The sequence below is a fragment of the Gossypium arboreum genome, chromosome 8, assembly GCF_025698485.1.
Source record: "Gossypium arboreum isolate Shixiya-1 chromosome 8, ASM2569848v2, whole genome shotgun sequence".
Lineage (NCBI taxonomy): Eukaryota > Viridiplantae > Streptophyta > Magnoliopsida > Malvales > Malvaceae > Gossypium > Gossypium arboreum.
Window position 1 is genome coordinate 9660919 of NC_069077.1, and position 14384 is coordinate 9675302.

Consider the following 14384-nt stretch of genomic DNA (forward strand, 5'->3'; position numbering starts at 1 on the left):
CTTAAGGAATCCGACATGTTACCAGAGAAACCCCAATTTTCTTCCACAAATTTACCAAAATCAGGATGTTCAACCCAACTAGCTAAAAAATGAAAAGGCCTACCTTTGGCGAGAATGGCCTCTGGATTTAAGAAAAAGAGAAGAGCCCTATGATCAGACTTAATCTTAGAAAATGAGTAACCAAACTATGGGAGAACAGCTAGACCCAAGCTTCATTTCCCAAGGCCCTATCAAGTCTCTCAAACAAACAACCCCTATGCCATGTAAAAGGGGGACCTTTGAAACCTAGATCATAAAGCTCTGCCTTATCCACGAAGTCACCAAAGAAAGGGCAAAGTCTTCCTTTAGACATACCACCTGATTTTTCAAATGACGAGAGAATAGCGTTGAAATCACCAATTGCAGCCCACGGGTAATTTCCTAAAGGAATCGAACATTTCAAATTATCCCACAAATCTTTGCGTTTCTGCTTATTCGAACTCCCATAAGCGAACGAAATAAAGACTGAATTTGAGGAAGACATAGAACCAACTCAAGCCAAAATGATCTGAGAATGATTAAAAATAATTTCAACCCTGACCGAATTTTTCCAAACAATCCAAATGCGCCCCGAGAAACCAATCGCTTCAACACGATGATAATTAGGAAAACCCAATTTTACGATAATGCTATCAGCCTTAAGCCCACTAACTCTTGTCTCAAGCAAACTAATAATATTAGGACTATGTTCCCGATTATATTCTCGTAAAATACGAGAAAACTTATCACTAACACAACCCTGGCAATTCCAAGAAAAAAATAGTAAAATTCATAATAAAAAAATTAGAATCCATACCTATTACTGTCGAATGACAGTATCTCCATTTGTGGATAAGGCTACACTTTCCGTTCCAGAAACGAGATCCTTGCTAAGAGTTGAGTGTGAAATGAGTTTAGCCATTTCCTCTATAGATTCGGCTAACGAAACTCTAGGGTTTCCGGAAGCTTTGAATCGACTCCCCCTACTACGCAATACGTTAGAAGCTTTTCGACCACTTCTCTCTATCAAATCTTTCCCTCCAAGCCTCTCTTTTGAAACGAAAATTCCTTCATCATATTTTCCATGGGATGTGCTACTTGAATTATTTTTTTTCTTTTTTGTGAGAAACACCTTTAAAACGTATAGCAGAATGTTTCCCGGGGTCCAAAACACCTTCAGAAATGGTAATAGGAGTGCCTTTGGAACCTTCGAAAGCCAAATTAAAGTGAGCTATAATATTATTGAAAATCCTCTCATTCGAAACTCCTCGAATCTCATTGGAAAAACCCCTACGGTTAGCCTCATCCAAAACCATGTCTTTCCTAAAATTTTCTTGATGTACCGAACCTGTACCACCAAAAATTGAAATCGAATTAGAAAAACTAACATTATTAAAATCACGTTTATTCTGCTCAAATTCATTGGCCAGCATAGGCCTTTTTTTCCTTAGCCTTCCCATACTTCATTTCAACAACATGGCCCATGGAAATCAAAGTAGTAGACCCCTCCATAAGCCTACCATCAGAGTGGCCCAATTTCTCCATTTCAATAGCCACCGTAACTGCCTCTGAGAGGGATCCACTCCCTGGATTGGCCTTAAGCGCTGGGTCATCATAAAAGATTGATTCTACACTCCTCAATTTAAAACCCCCAGCCTTATTATTAAAAACTTCAGCTCCTCTTATACTTGCTTCAGACCTTCACCGACAAAATATCATTCTCCTTAACCGATAGAGTATTCCCAGCAAAAACTGCGTGATCTTCGCTTGTCTTTCCCACCTTATTCAACGCCGTAAATCGAGAGCTTCCAATAACCTCACAAGATTTAGCTCCATTAATTACTCGTTTATTCCCTCCGGTGTTATTCCGACCGTTCTTTTGACCATGTCGAGCCCTTATTTCAACCAACATCCAGGGCCTAAACTCTGACCTCCTTTCCTCAACTGCTTCACCGTCGGTACAATCTGAAAGTACACTTGTCTTCTCAGGAAGCCTTGTAGGGACCCGATCCAAAGCCACCGTAGGGCATAAATCCTTGACATGGCCGTACTTGCCGAAACTAAAACAAACGGTCGGAAAAACCTCGTACTCCACCCGTTAAACCACCCCATCAACCATAACTTGAGAGGCCAGAGGCTTATCAAGATTTATGAAAATAGCAAGGCAAACAAAACGTCCTCTAGTTCTATTATCTGTCTGAAAATCCAGTTTCACAACCTGCCCAATAAGTCCCCCAATAGCATCCACAATTTGTTGACAAAATATAAACCCCGAAGACCTGGTAGTCCGATCCATGCCAAAACCACACTAGGGTAAGGTTGTAGCTGAAGTCCTTGGTCAAGGGTTGAACGGTGAGATATTGTCCAAATATGATCCAGGGCCCCTACGACAAAATGCGATCATAGTCAGATCTGTTCACAAATCGAACCAGGTAGTACCCATTTTCAATATCCATGAGGTAAAAAGGAGAAATAGGTTTCCACAAGCTAGTTATGCGATTGTGTAAGGTATTGTAGCCAATACTCCGGCCTAAGAGTTTGATAACCATAATTAATTCCATCTCTTTGAATAAAATTTCCTTAATCTGATCAGAAAAACTGATGGTTGGCATTCCATTAATGATTGATGTTTGCACGTCATCATCTAATAAATCAAAATCTCCATTATTGTCATCGTCTATTCCAGATAGAAAAAGGTCGCGATCCATTTCGATTGAAATCGAAGCACCACCCAGAAGCTTATCTTTCCATGACGGTGTTGAAGACAGACTAGGTTCCACAACCATATCCTCGGCTGCTTCATCAAGTCCGTCCTTAAATCTCACTTTCTTGGTAAACCGATCCTCGACAGAATGTAAATCTCCATCGTCATCGTTGGCAGAGTGTGAGAGCGTTTTTTCGACATTTTTTGTTTCTTATGGTTCCTGTCAAGTTTGCATTTATTTTCAATTTTCAAGAATGTGACATTGAATCTTGGGTCATTCTAATTTTTAGACTGTGGCGGAGTGAGAATATTAATTTTAGAGGGTCCAAGTTAAAATTTGAAGTGTTATGTAACAATCAATTTAGGCATATAAATAATCAATTTAAGAAATGCAATATTCCAATATGACAATTGATTTAAACATATAAAAAATATATTCAAAAGAAGCAGTATTCCAACAATTAAAACGAAATAGCTATCATTTGACTCGATTAACTATTTTTTATTCCGTTTACAAAGAAATGCTCACTAATTCACAAGCTATCATTTGACATAAATTTAAACAAAGTGACCAAGGTTTTCTTCCTCCCCTTCACTTTGGCCGAAACTTATTATAACATTATCTAACTATTTTTGTTTTATTTTTTCAGTTCTAACAAGTTAGAAACCGATTCCTAATTATTCTCCATTAAAAATATACACATTTCACTTAATTTTATAAACTTCAAAGTTCCATCAATATCCTTTAATGATAACTTTTAGTATACTTGATAAAACAAAAACTATCGGTATATATATGTAAAAATAAGTTTCAAATATTCAAGATCTATGAAAAGTTTGAAGAAAATATATCTTATACTTCAAATTTGGAGAAAAATGATAAAGAAATATTTTTTTCTTTTCTTTCTAAGCACTACTATGAAGAAAGATGATAAAAGTCTCTTCATGTTTTCTTTTCTTTTATATATATTACTATTTTACTTATAAAATATTATTATGTTAAGTAAACTATTAAATAAACATTAATTTATTATTATTTAACATTATAAGTACTTTAGTTTCTTCAAGAAGATTTTTCTTTGTTTTTATCAAGAATGAATTTTTAAATATTATTTTTAATTCTATAAAAATATTGGAGAGATTACTTATATTTTAAGAAGGTTATAATATTCTATAAAGGAAAAATTATAAAAATTTTAAACCTTGAGAGGCCTATTTTGTAAATTTATAAAAGACTAAATAAAAAAAAATTAAACTTTGAGGGGACATGGCACCTGGGCCTCGACGTGGCTACCGTCTTTTAAGGAAACGAGCGACTATAATCATTGAATTTGTTTATTTGAATAAACTTATTATTGTTGAATTGAAAGTGGATGCTTGTATTTTATCTTATTACATAGTATTTGGATATGATAATATTTCAATTAAAATTACATTTGAATTTTATATTAGTTTTTTAGTAAATTTTAATAATAGAATAAAATTCAATAATAATCGTAATTAGTATAATTCAAACTTAAACTATATTTAAGATGATAATACTATCACATGGAATTCAAATTTTATATAAAATTGTTGATTCAAACTAAATGTTTTATTCTAATTAAAATAGTTATGCTAATTTTAAGAATTGTTAACTTTGTTAAAATTAATTGTTAAATTTAAGTTTATTACAATTTCATTTTTTATTATATGATAACACTCTGTACTTAACCTAAACATTATAGCGAATCCTATAGAATTACATAAGTTTATTTTAAAACCAAAGATTAGAAATTTGAATCTTAATAATGATTTTTCCAATTTTAGCGAAAAACACTTTATTAAGTTTTAATTTTGCAATGAAATTCTTTTAAGTTATACGGAATTTTGAAAATTGTGATTTTACTTGTAACTCATAAATTTTGCAGTTTGAAAATAAAACAATTTAAGCCCCATAAAGTAGTTAAAAAAGACAAATAAAAATCCAAAACAATTACAGTCCCCAAAGTGTCCAAAAAAGTCCATTTGAAAATAATACTTTCACTTAACCAAATTCAAAAATAAAAATTTAACCCAAGCTTTTGCTACATTGTCCCGTCCTAAGTTTGCGGGTTAGCTAAGAGGAAAGCAAACAAGAAGTAAACTTATAAGCTCAGTGTGTGACACATCCCAAGAAACAAATCAAATATACATAATTTATCATATACATTTTTAGATGCATAATCAAAAACATATTCAGATACAGATGTATAATCAGATCATACTACCATCCGTTGCACACCAAATATGATGTTAAATACCCATCCAACCCTACACACCTATAAGTGAGCATATGTCACTTTTCAAAATAGTGAATACCGGCTATCAGATATAATACGTGGTAAATTGCCAAAAATAGATAAATGTGGCTAAGCCACCACAATTGATATATGTGGTTTTAAACCACCAAATGAGACAGATTATTAAACTGTCGCACTTTCTCCGTTACATCATATCCCACCCAAATGCACACGCAACAGCAGTTTATCAAATTTCATGTTTCAAGGTCATTTTTATACAATACGAACCCTACGAAATGGCTAAATACGAATCACACAATAATACGAGTCTAAGCAAAAAAAAAATTAAAATGAGCCCACATGGCCCGACCGAGCCAGCTCCGGTGGTCCACATGGCCTGAAACATGACCTAACACATGGCCGTGTGTCGTTGACAATTCACTTTTCGACTTCGTGTCGTTTGCTATTTTTCAAGTTTTTTGTTACACATCTAATCAGTTTTCAATGCGAATCCAAAAGCAAAAAATTCAGAACGGATTAATTAGTAACAACTAATGAAATTGATACGTGAAAATTAAGTTAAAAGTAATAAAGAATGTATAATTAAAAGACTTGAGAATATGTTTGTCTCTTAGCTACATCCTTGCATTAATATGTTTGTATATGTGTTTGTTTAATATTCACAAATAAATTCATTTAGTTTAAAGGAATGAATATGTGTATATAAAACTTTAAATAAACAAATAAAAATACAAATGCATATAGTTTGGCTAAGTTAATTTGCACTAGAAGACTCGGTTTAAGATTTTTGAGTATCCTCCTTTATTGATCTAGTTTAATTACTTTGTAATTTTAAATTTTACACAAAAAATACTCTCCATTTATTTTTCACATCAAACCCTAAAATTTTCTAATATAAACCCTAAACTCTACTAAGTAAATTCTTTACTTCTCTTAAAATATAATATTGCTTAAACCCTAAATTCCCAATTTCAAATTTGTTTACTTCAATTAAATTTATATTTCGTTTAGATGTAATATGAAACATTAGGTAAAAATATTAATAAATTAAAGAAAGCTTAATAACATAACATCATTATATATGACAAACAACAAATCACCATAATCAATATCCTAATTGCAATGTAAATGATGAGATACATCAACTATTAACAAAATCAAATTATATATATATATATATTCAAACATCATCTTCCACAAGTGTACATGAAATACCCACAACAAAATCATAATTAGTGCACTAATAATGAATGGACTTTAAAAGGTCTATTATCTAAGTCCATATCAAAATCATAAACCTACAAAATAACCAAACAACTATGTATTGTTGGACTAATTGAGAAAATCACCCTCCAACATAAAATATAATTTTCAATTAAAGTACCATATTTCTTTTTTTCTTGCTAAAGTTGCCAAACAAAATCAAAGCTACTTTTCACATTAATTCCTTCATTCTTCTATTCACTAATTAAATAAATATCATTCAAACCCATCAAATAGCTTATCAATTCTTCTTTAGTCCTTCTCAACTCTTCACGCTAAGCTCCAAGTATTTATTCGTCTAAGGCTTCACGGGGTGTTTGTACTCAATTTTATCCATGTGTTTTGTCTACCAACTTCGCAGAGAGCTCTTGACGAGTTGACGAAGTTAGAGTGTGTTGCCCTTCAAGGAAATGTAAGCATTTGGCCTTGATGGAGTTTAAAACCACACCCTTATATGGGATTAGTTGGTTCAAGTGGTACCATTCTTACTTGCATTTTCATGGTGAGTGAGATGCTCTCACTCTGTGAACTTGGCAAAGGCTTTCCGTAAAGTTGGAAGACAAAACCTAAGGATAAAAATGAGCACAAACATCCCAAACAATACCTTTACCATCAAGAGCCTCTTGATTTCTAATAAATGACACTTTGAAGACTTTTTCCAAAAGATAGTCCAATCTCCCCTCAACAACATTTAATCAAGATTCTTAAAAGAAAAAAAAAATCTGTCCCACCATATTTTAGAAAAAAAATCAATTAAATGATGTTTATTATTTAAAAAATTTGGGGTCAAACTCAATTCAGTCTAAGGTTTTTGTAGGTAAATTTTTCTTAGCTTGAAAAGATTTTTATGTCCAAATAATCCTCAAGCTGGTCCTAACAGTCATAAAATTTGTCAGTTTTTATCAAATTGTTTCAGCATATTAATGTGGGGGGTCAAGACTGTCAACAACCATACCCTGTTCAATTTTACGGTGTTTTTTCGTGCTCATTCAAAGAGTACATGACAAAAGACCAAAGGGAAAAAATCCTTGGAAAATTTTTTCATTTTTAGATTAGAGTATGGATAAAAGAAATTGTGAGATTGGATTTGATTTGATTTAATTTATTTTTTTGGAGTCATCCTTATAAAGGTAAAAATATTATGGATATCCTTATATTAGATTGTATTTTATTTTTAAAAAAGTTTAGCCCATATATGTTAAATTAAATAAAAATTAAATTTTTCTATTAAAAATTCTATCTATTTGTATTATTAAAAACTAATATAGTTGACGAAATAACCACATAATGACACCTAGTGTATCACGTGCATCACATGCTGACGTACATGAATCAATTTTTAACAGTAAAATTGATGAATTTTTTAACAAAAAATCAGTTTGTTCTTTGATCTAATGTACATAGGCTAATTTGTCAAAAAAATTTAATTAAAATTAATAAAATTCAATCTAACTTTTAGTACAAAAATCTTCATTATAGAGAGGGACTAGTGGCATCATTCCATTCATTGGGAATGTTTATTTTTTTCATTATTTTGTGGATTATGACAGATAACAGACCAATTCAAGGTTTGATACATGACAATCAATACAGGGATGAACTAGAAGCATCTTGCACCAGGACTTGGTCCCAAATTCCATTAATCGCTTCCACTTTTTGGACTCTTGTGGGTTGTGAATGCTGTTGGGAGGTAATTTGGTTACCCAATGTTTTAGTGCACTAGGGCTTTTTGTCTGTTTGAAAACAAAATTTTAGGTGATCAGACATGACAATACCTAGATTGTAACACCCCAAACCTGATCTAGATGTTATGGCCGAATCTGGCGATGTCACATGGAAGGGATTTTGAAAATAGAGCTAACTCTATAAAAAACTTAAGCTTATAAACCCTTAATTGCTTTCATTTAATTCAAAACATATATTCAATTAGTCGACTTGCCTTAAAACGTATCATTTTAGCGGAAGCTTAAGAAATCGTCGTGTTTGAGGAAAACAATTCGTATTTTTAGAAAATCATGTTTTAGGTAAAACCATCATAGTTATAAGCAAGTTAATTCCAAAAACCCATAACCAAATCAAACAGTGTAAAATAGTCCAGAGAGTCCCAAAAAATACAACCTTTCAAATATCAACGCCAAAACTTAAACAAGACCATAAAACAAAATAAAACAGTAATAGCGATAGGTCACCGTCGAGTTCTCCGCTCCATCGATCCGCCTAACTCTGTGAATTACCTGTACAAAATCAAACAGAAAAGGGGTGAGTTTATATAAACTCAGTGTGTAACCCAATAGAATTAGACATGCAAACATACAGATTATCATACATCAAACAGATACAAATTAGGGCCCACACCCATTTCAGATACAGATACAGATGTGCAAATCAGAATCAGAAATCAGAAATAAGAATCCTACCCCCATCCTCTACACACTATCTCCGACCATCCCTGCACACCATGTGGGGTTTAAAACACCCACCTAGCCTTACACACCATATTGTACCTATACGGCACATAACAGATATAATGCAGCCATGCTGCCAGATAATAGGCGTAAATTGCCTTTCAGAACACTTCCTCCAATATACATCATCCCATCCCAAATTTTAGATACAGAAATATACAAATACAGACAAACAGTCTAACATGCTCACATGCTTACATATAAGCGTACATAAATAATAGATATGCAGATAATAGTGTAAGTAGACGTGTATCAGTATCCTAATTAGATCAGTATATCAAACAATCAAATCATCTAGTTTAGGGTTTATTTAGCCCTTACTGACCCTACAATAGGCCCACAGACATTTGGGACGACCAGTACAACCCTAGGGAAAAATTTAGATAAATGGGCCCATACGCCCAGATTGGCCTTAGCAATGTGGATCACACGACTTGGCCCAGAATCCACATGCCTGTGTGGGCCCACACGCCCAATTTGGTTTAACCTGTCTGGCAACACGGCCACACTCTAGCCACCACATGGCTGTGTACTGCACACGGCCATGTCTTCGTCGACCACACGGCCTACCACACCAGTAACCACACACCCGTGTCATTTGGGACGACCAGTGCAACCCTAGGGAAAAATTCAGATAAATGGGCCCACACGCCCAGATTGGCCTTAGCAATGTGGATCACACGACTTGGCCCAGAATCCACTTGCCTGTGTGGGCCCACACGCCCAGTTTGGTTTAGCCCGTCTAGCAACACGGCCACACTCTAGCCACCACATGGCTGTGTACTGCACACGGCCATGTCTTCGTCGACCACACTACTTACCACACCAGTAACCACACGCCCGTATGGCGTCGACAGTTTTATTTTTCGGCTTTTGTCGAAGTCTCGTTTTTTGTGTTTTGGGTACACACCTGGTATTGATTCTATGTGAAAACACACCCGAGCCTTCCAGAACTCTAACACCCCGAGCGACTACGATTCTGATTACCTACGAGGAAAGCCCTTTTCTTCCTGATTTGACACGTATGAACACCTTAACCCGAAGCCCCGAAGTTAGGAACTAAATTTTGCCCCAAACAAAGAAAAAGATAAATGGATGAAATAGAAGGGAAAAAATTGCAGAGAGGAAAAGAAGAAAAAACGTCAGATATCCCAAAAAGGGATTTTTGGGAAAAAGATGAGTTAAACTCAAATCTCACTACACCACAATCCTAACCACCCACTACTCAGAATTTTACCCCAACAGAAACTCTATCATGAAGCCGAGCAAAAATAATTCCCACGCTCACGCAAAAATTTGAACACAAGACCTCCAACAGACTAAATCCTTACCACTCAAACCAGCAAGCTCATCCTTGTATAAAATTATGGGCAATTAAAAATAAGCACGCTGCATAAGGACAAAGCTTAATTCCAAAATAACAAAATTGCTAAAAATAAAGCTTAAACTTAGGACTTCTCACACACACCTAGAACACTTAACCATTAAAACAAATACACACTTATATCATATTTTCACAAAAGCAGAAATATAATATTTAGGGCGTTATAGTGATATTTTACTTTTACTCCCAAATTGAAACCATGAAAACATAGTTGTTTTTTAGTTGGATGGGCCGATACCCAATTGTGCTTTCCCAAGCCTTCGCCACTAAACTAAGTACACACCACTTTCAAACCCCATAATCTTAATGGGTCTCAGTAAGATGGCCTTTGCTCTTAATGTGAGATTGATGAGATGATATTTTGTGTATAGTCTCTGAACTGATTTTTACACATGATATTTATTTAATTGTTAGAATTTAAATTTTGAAATTTAAAAATAAAATTTTTAAATTTTGAATTTTTTAAAAAATACATAAAATTATGACATTTTAACAAAAAAAAAGTGTATGTATTAATTTTGGTATCTAATATAATATATACATACAGTGACACGTTTTTTGTGTGTTTAATGAAGTAGATGAATCCATATTGATCACCCTAATCTTCATAGTCATATGTATTATATCTTATATAATTAAATCCTAAATAAAACTGTTGCCGACGCCATTGTAGCAGTTAGAAGAAACATTTGTATCTGTATTTCATTTTACATGAATAAAGACGAATATGGAAGATAAGATAGTAAAGTTATTTTTATTAATTTTTATATGTTCAGAAAAATTATACATTACAAAACCTTTTGTTTGTCACAGCTGACTATACCTTATTAGTAAACTCAATATCAATAGTTAAAGAGTTTACCAATCAACTCTACTATCCCAAAACAATTTCAAAAGTTTATATATATCGATTAGATTAATATCACGAACTTAATTGGATAATAATAAAATTTTCATTATTTTATACAATAAATTTTATTATCTATAAATTTAGTAAATATAAAGATAATATTGAAGATGTACTTTATTTTTCATATAATGTTGGAGATTGGTTAGTATAAGGTGATGAGAATATATATGAAAATGAATAAAATAACATCATTCAACCGATAATAATATATATATATACATGATGTCCCTGTTCTTCGTTACGTCAACCAGCTCCAATACATTGTACACTTTAGAAGCAGAATTTATAAATAAAATATTAGAGTTTTGGGATTAGCTCAAAAGAGTTGATTTTTGTCATTAGTTCAACAACAAGAAACATGCTTTAAACAGTCTTTTTTTTTCTTTTTCCAGCAGAACAAACATGCTTTAAACATGGCTTAAATATTCATCTCCTATGACTGCATATTCAGAGTTAATATGTAATTTGATATCTGAATTATATTTTATTTTTAATATTTATACCTATGAAATCTTTTTATCAATCAACTTAAAAGCGAAAATAATGTCGTCGTCAAAATTTAATATTTCTCATAAAAATATGAAAAATTATAAATGTTTTTATGAAAACATGTGTTTTCATGTCATCGAATTCATTTTTGAACAACATAAGGATGAAATAAAAGAAAAAAAAACAAAGGGAAATTTGGAAAAAAATTTTAATATAATGTCAAATATCAATTGTAAATCAGTCTATTAATGCCACATTAGATTTTTGTAATGACTTGGAGTAAACTGTTTACTGGAATAATTCCACAAGTACCAAATTGAAAATACATTTAAAAAAATTACAAATACTACATTGAAAAATAAGATATAATTTAGGTACCAATCCACATATTAACCCTTAATAATAGGATAAGATAAAATGGTAATGGGAGAGGTTTGAAATTTTCTTTTACGTCATTTTCCAATTATTTTATAAGACTCCATGACTGTCACATTGCCATGTTTATATATATATATATATATATATATATATATATATATATTATATAATAGAAGTTACAACTCAATTCCTAGAGGCATATAGCTTACATAATCCCAAGCCGGCCATTCTCATTGAACCTCACCTCACCTTTCTCATTTTTTGTTTGAAAGTTTAGATGGCTAAGGTTCATCCAACTGAACTACAAGTTTCCGGTCCCTGCAGCATGAACTCTGCAGGTAAGGAAACATTCACTATATGGATGAAATCTCTTGTATGCCACACCAATGGTTGCACCATCTTTGATTCAAAAGGCCAGATTGTGTATCGTGTCGAAAACTACGACACCAAAGGTAGCAGTGAAGTTCATCTCATGAATCTCCACGGCCATGTTCTCTTTACCATTCTAAAAAAGGTACTACACACACACACACACGAATATATACATATAGATCTAAGTATATAAACCTTGGGATTTACATTAAGTCCTTGATTTTTGCAGAAACTACAAATATTGGGATGTTGGAATGGATATAGAGGGAACTTTACTAGCAGAAAGAAGGAAAAATCCAGCTTTCAAGTCAAGAAATGTTGCAGAATTCTACGGGGAGACCTAGTTTGTGAAGTTAGAGTGGGGTTTAACAAGTACTTCATGGTTAGCTTAGGGAACAAGAAACAAGGATTTAAGATTGTAAACTCGGGTGGAGATATTATAGCAGAGGTAATTAAATTAACACCGTGAAAGTAAATATACCTATGCTATGCTAAATCATTTATCAAGCAGTAAAGTTAAGTTTGGTTGCAGGTGAAGCAGAAGCAATTACCTACTGGAATGGTGTTAGGAGATGATGTCTTAACTTTGGAGATAGAGCCAAGTATTGATCAAGCTCTTACTGTTGCTCTTGTTCTCGTTTATGGATTGATGAATAGGAGATTGTAGATAATTACCAGCTTCAATTTTCAGAAATTTGACATATAGTTTCATGTAATTCTTTTTATTTTTTTCAGGATTGGTAGATTTGTTATTGTAATTGAGAGAAGTAAAGAATTAGATAGGAAGAGAAATGTAAAAAAGAGAAGGGATTGTACGAAGTTGTGATTCTACGTTATTTTTTCTCTTGAATCTTTATTTATATTTGAAAATTAAATTTGATTGATTTGTAAAATCATAATGCAAGGTTGATGCAATAAGAAGGGTTTGGATAAGATGTGATGAGCACAATCAGTCTGACCAACCTCATAATTTATACATATTTATTAGTATATGTTTTATCATGAAAAAGAGTATGTATGAAATTATATGATTATTAAGTGTTGTGTGTATCAGATTGATTCCTTGAGCAAAGTGTGGGTGGCGGAATCGCATGGTCTGACAACAAATATTCACTATATATATATATATGCAAAAGAAACGTTTTGGATAGTGAAAACCATTAATTCTTTTACATCATTGGGAGTTAGGGATTATTAGGAGAGATGTATTTGTACAGAATTCACTTCACATACGGCATTCTTTAGTATTACGAATGGACGGAAAAACCTGAAGCTTTTTCTAGAATTAGAGACAAAATCTAAAAATTCTGCCTACAATGAGTAGCATAAGCTATAATCTCGAGGGTTTCATGACTTGTAAGTCAACATCTTTCATTAAAGAAGTACCTTGTGACTTAGGGCGTTTACGACCCCCAACATCATGATACTTGTCATTGAGATGTTCTCTAAACATAACTCATATATAAGGCAATAAGGCATAAATTAACATATGGATGACATATGTCACTTTGAGAATTATTAGAAACAATTCTTTAAAGGCTTATTGGCATCGGGAATAAGGGTGAAGATATGGATGACATATGGTACTTTGAGAATTATTAGAAACAATTCTTTAAAGGCTTATTGGCATCGGGAATAAGGGTGAAGATACTCTTTCTTTTAGCATTCTTAAGTCTCTTCTCTCCAAAGTTTAACCGATATTCACATTCTAACCATCTCAATCCTTTTACGACACTCTATCTTCCGGTGAACTATAACAAATCATCACAACTTTCTCCTTATATTAAAATTGGTGCAATGAGCATGGACTCACTCTCGACCAACATGATCAATAGAATAAATGCTTACCCCAATAACAACTTTCCTAACAACCAAAACTTTAAAAATTTTCAAACTTCCCCTGCAACTAAGATTACTCAACAACCACAACCTTTAATAATATCAAAGTATATTGTCTCGTCCCCTGAGGAAACATATAACTTTGGCCAATAGTACAATCATCCCTGCAATCCATTTAATTGGATTTTTTACCGAAAAATATAAAAAAATACCAATATGGTATGTTGCAAAAATTATGTACCAAAATGGTACCTTTAGATGGGTGGATGGTGGTGCATAG

The 14384-nt window shown here is 32.9% G+C and overlaps 1 protein-coding gene and 1 long non-coding RNA gene across 3 annotated transcripts; both read left to right on the forward strand.

Moving 5' to 3' along the window:
- The first annotated feature begins 1553 nt into the window (after positions 1-1553).
- LOC128296354 (uncharacterized) lies at positions 1554-3112 on the forward strand. Its single transcript, XR_008286938.1, has 2 exons — positions 1554-2526; positions 2705-3112. It is a non-coding gene; the product is annotated as an uncharacterized LOC128296354 (long non-coding RNA).
- An 8967-nt stretch (positions 3113-12079) lies between these two features.
- On the forward strand, positions 12080-13198 carry LOC108469447 (protein LURP-one-related 4-like). 2 transcript variants are annotated; one of them, XM_053018475.1, is made up of 4 exons: positions 12080-12407; positions 12495-12713; positions 12798-12867; positions 13001-13198. In XM_053018475.1, the coding sequence occupies exons 1-4, from the start codon at positions 12171-12173 to the stop codon at positions 13021-13023; spliced, it is 549 nt and encodes a 182-aa protein (XP_052874435.1). In that variant the 5' UTR covers positions 12080-12170; the 3' UTR covers positions 13024-13198. The 2 variants fall into 2 exon arrangements, with proteins under 2 accessions (XP_052874435.1, XP_017625816.1); XM_017770327.2 differs by having other exon boundaries at positions 12798-13198.
- The last annotated feature ends 1186 nt before the right edge of the window (positions 13199-14384 follow it).

Excerpts from the sequence above, each read along its gene's own strand:
- LOC108469447 (XM_017770327.2), top strand. The coding sequence starts at position 12,171 with ATGGCTAAGGTTCATCCAACTGAACTACAAGTTTCCGGTCCCTGCAGC. Across the intron at positions 12,408-12,494 it reads TCTTTACCATTCTAAAAAAG|AAACTACAAATATTGGGATG; the intron begins GTACTACACACA and ends TGATTTTTGCAG. Across the intron at positions 12,714-12,797 it reads GTGGAGATATTATAGCAGAG|GTGAAGCAGAAGCAATTACC; the intron begins GTAATTAAATTA and ends GTTTGGTTGCAG.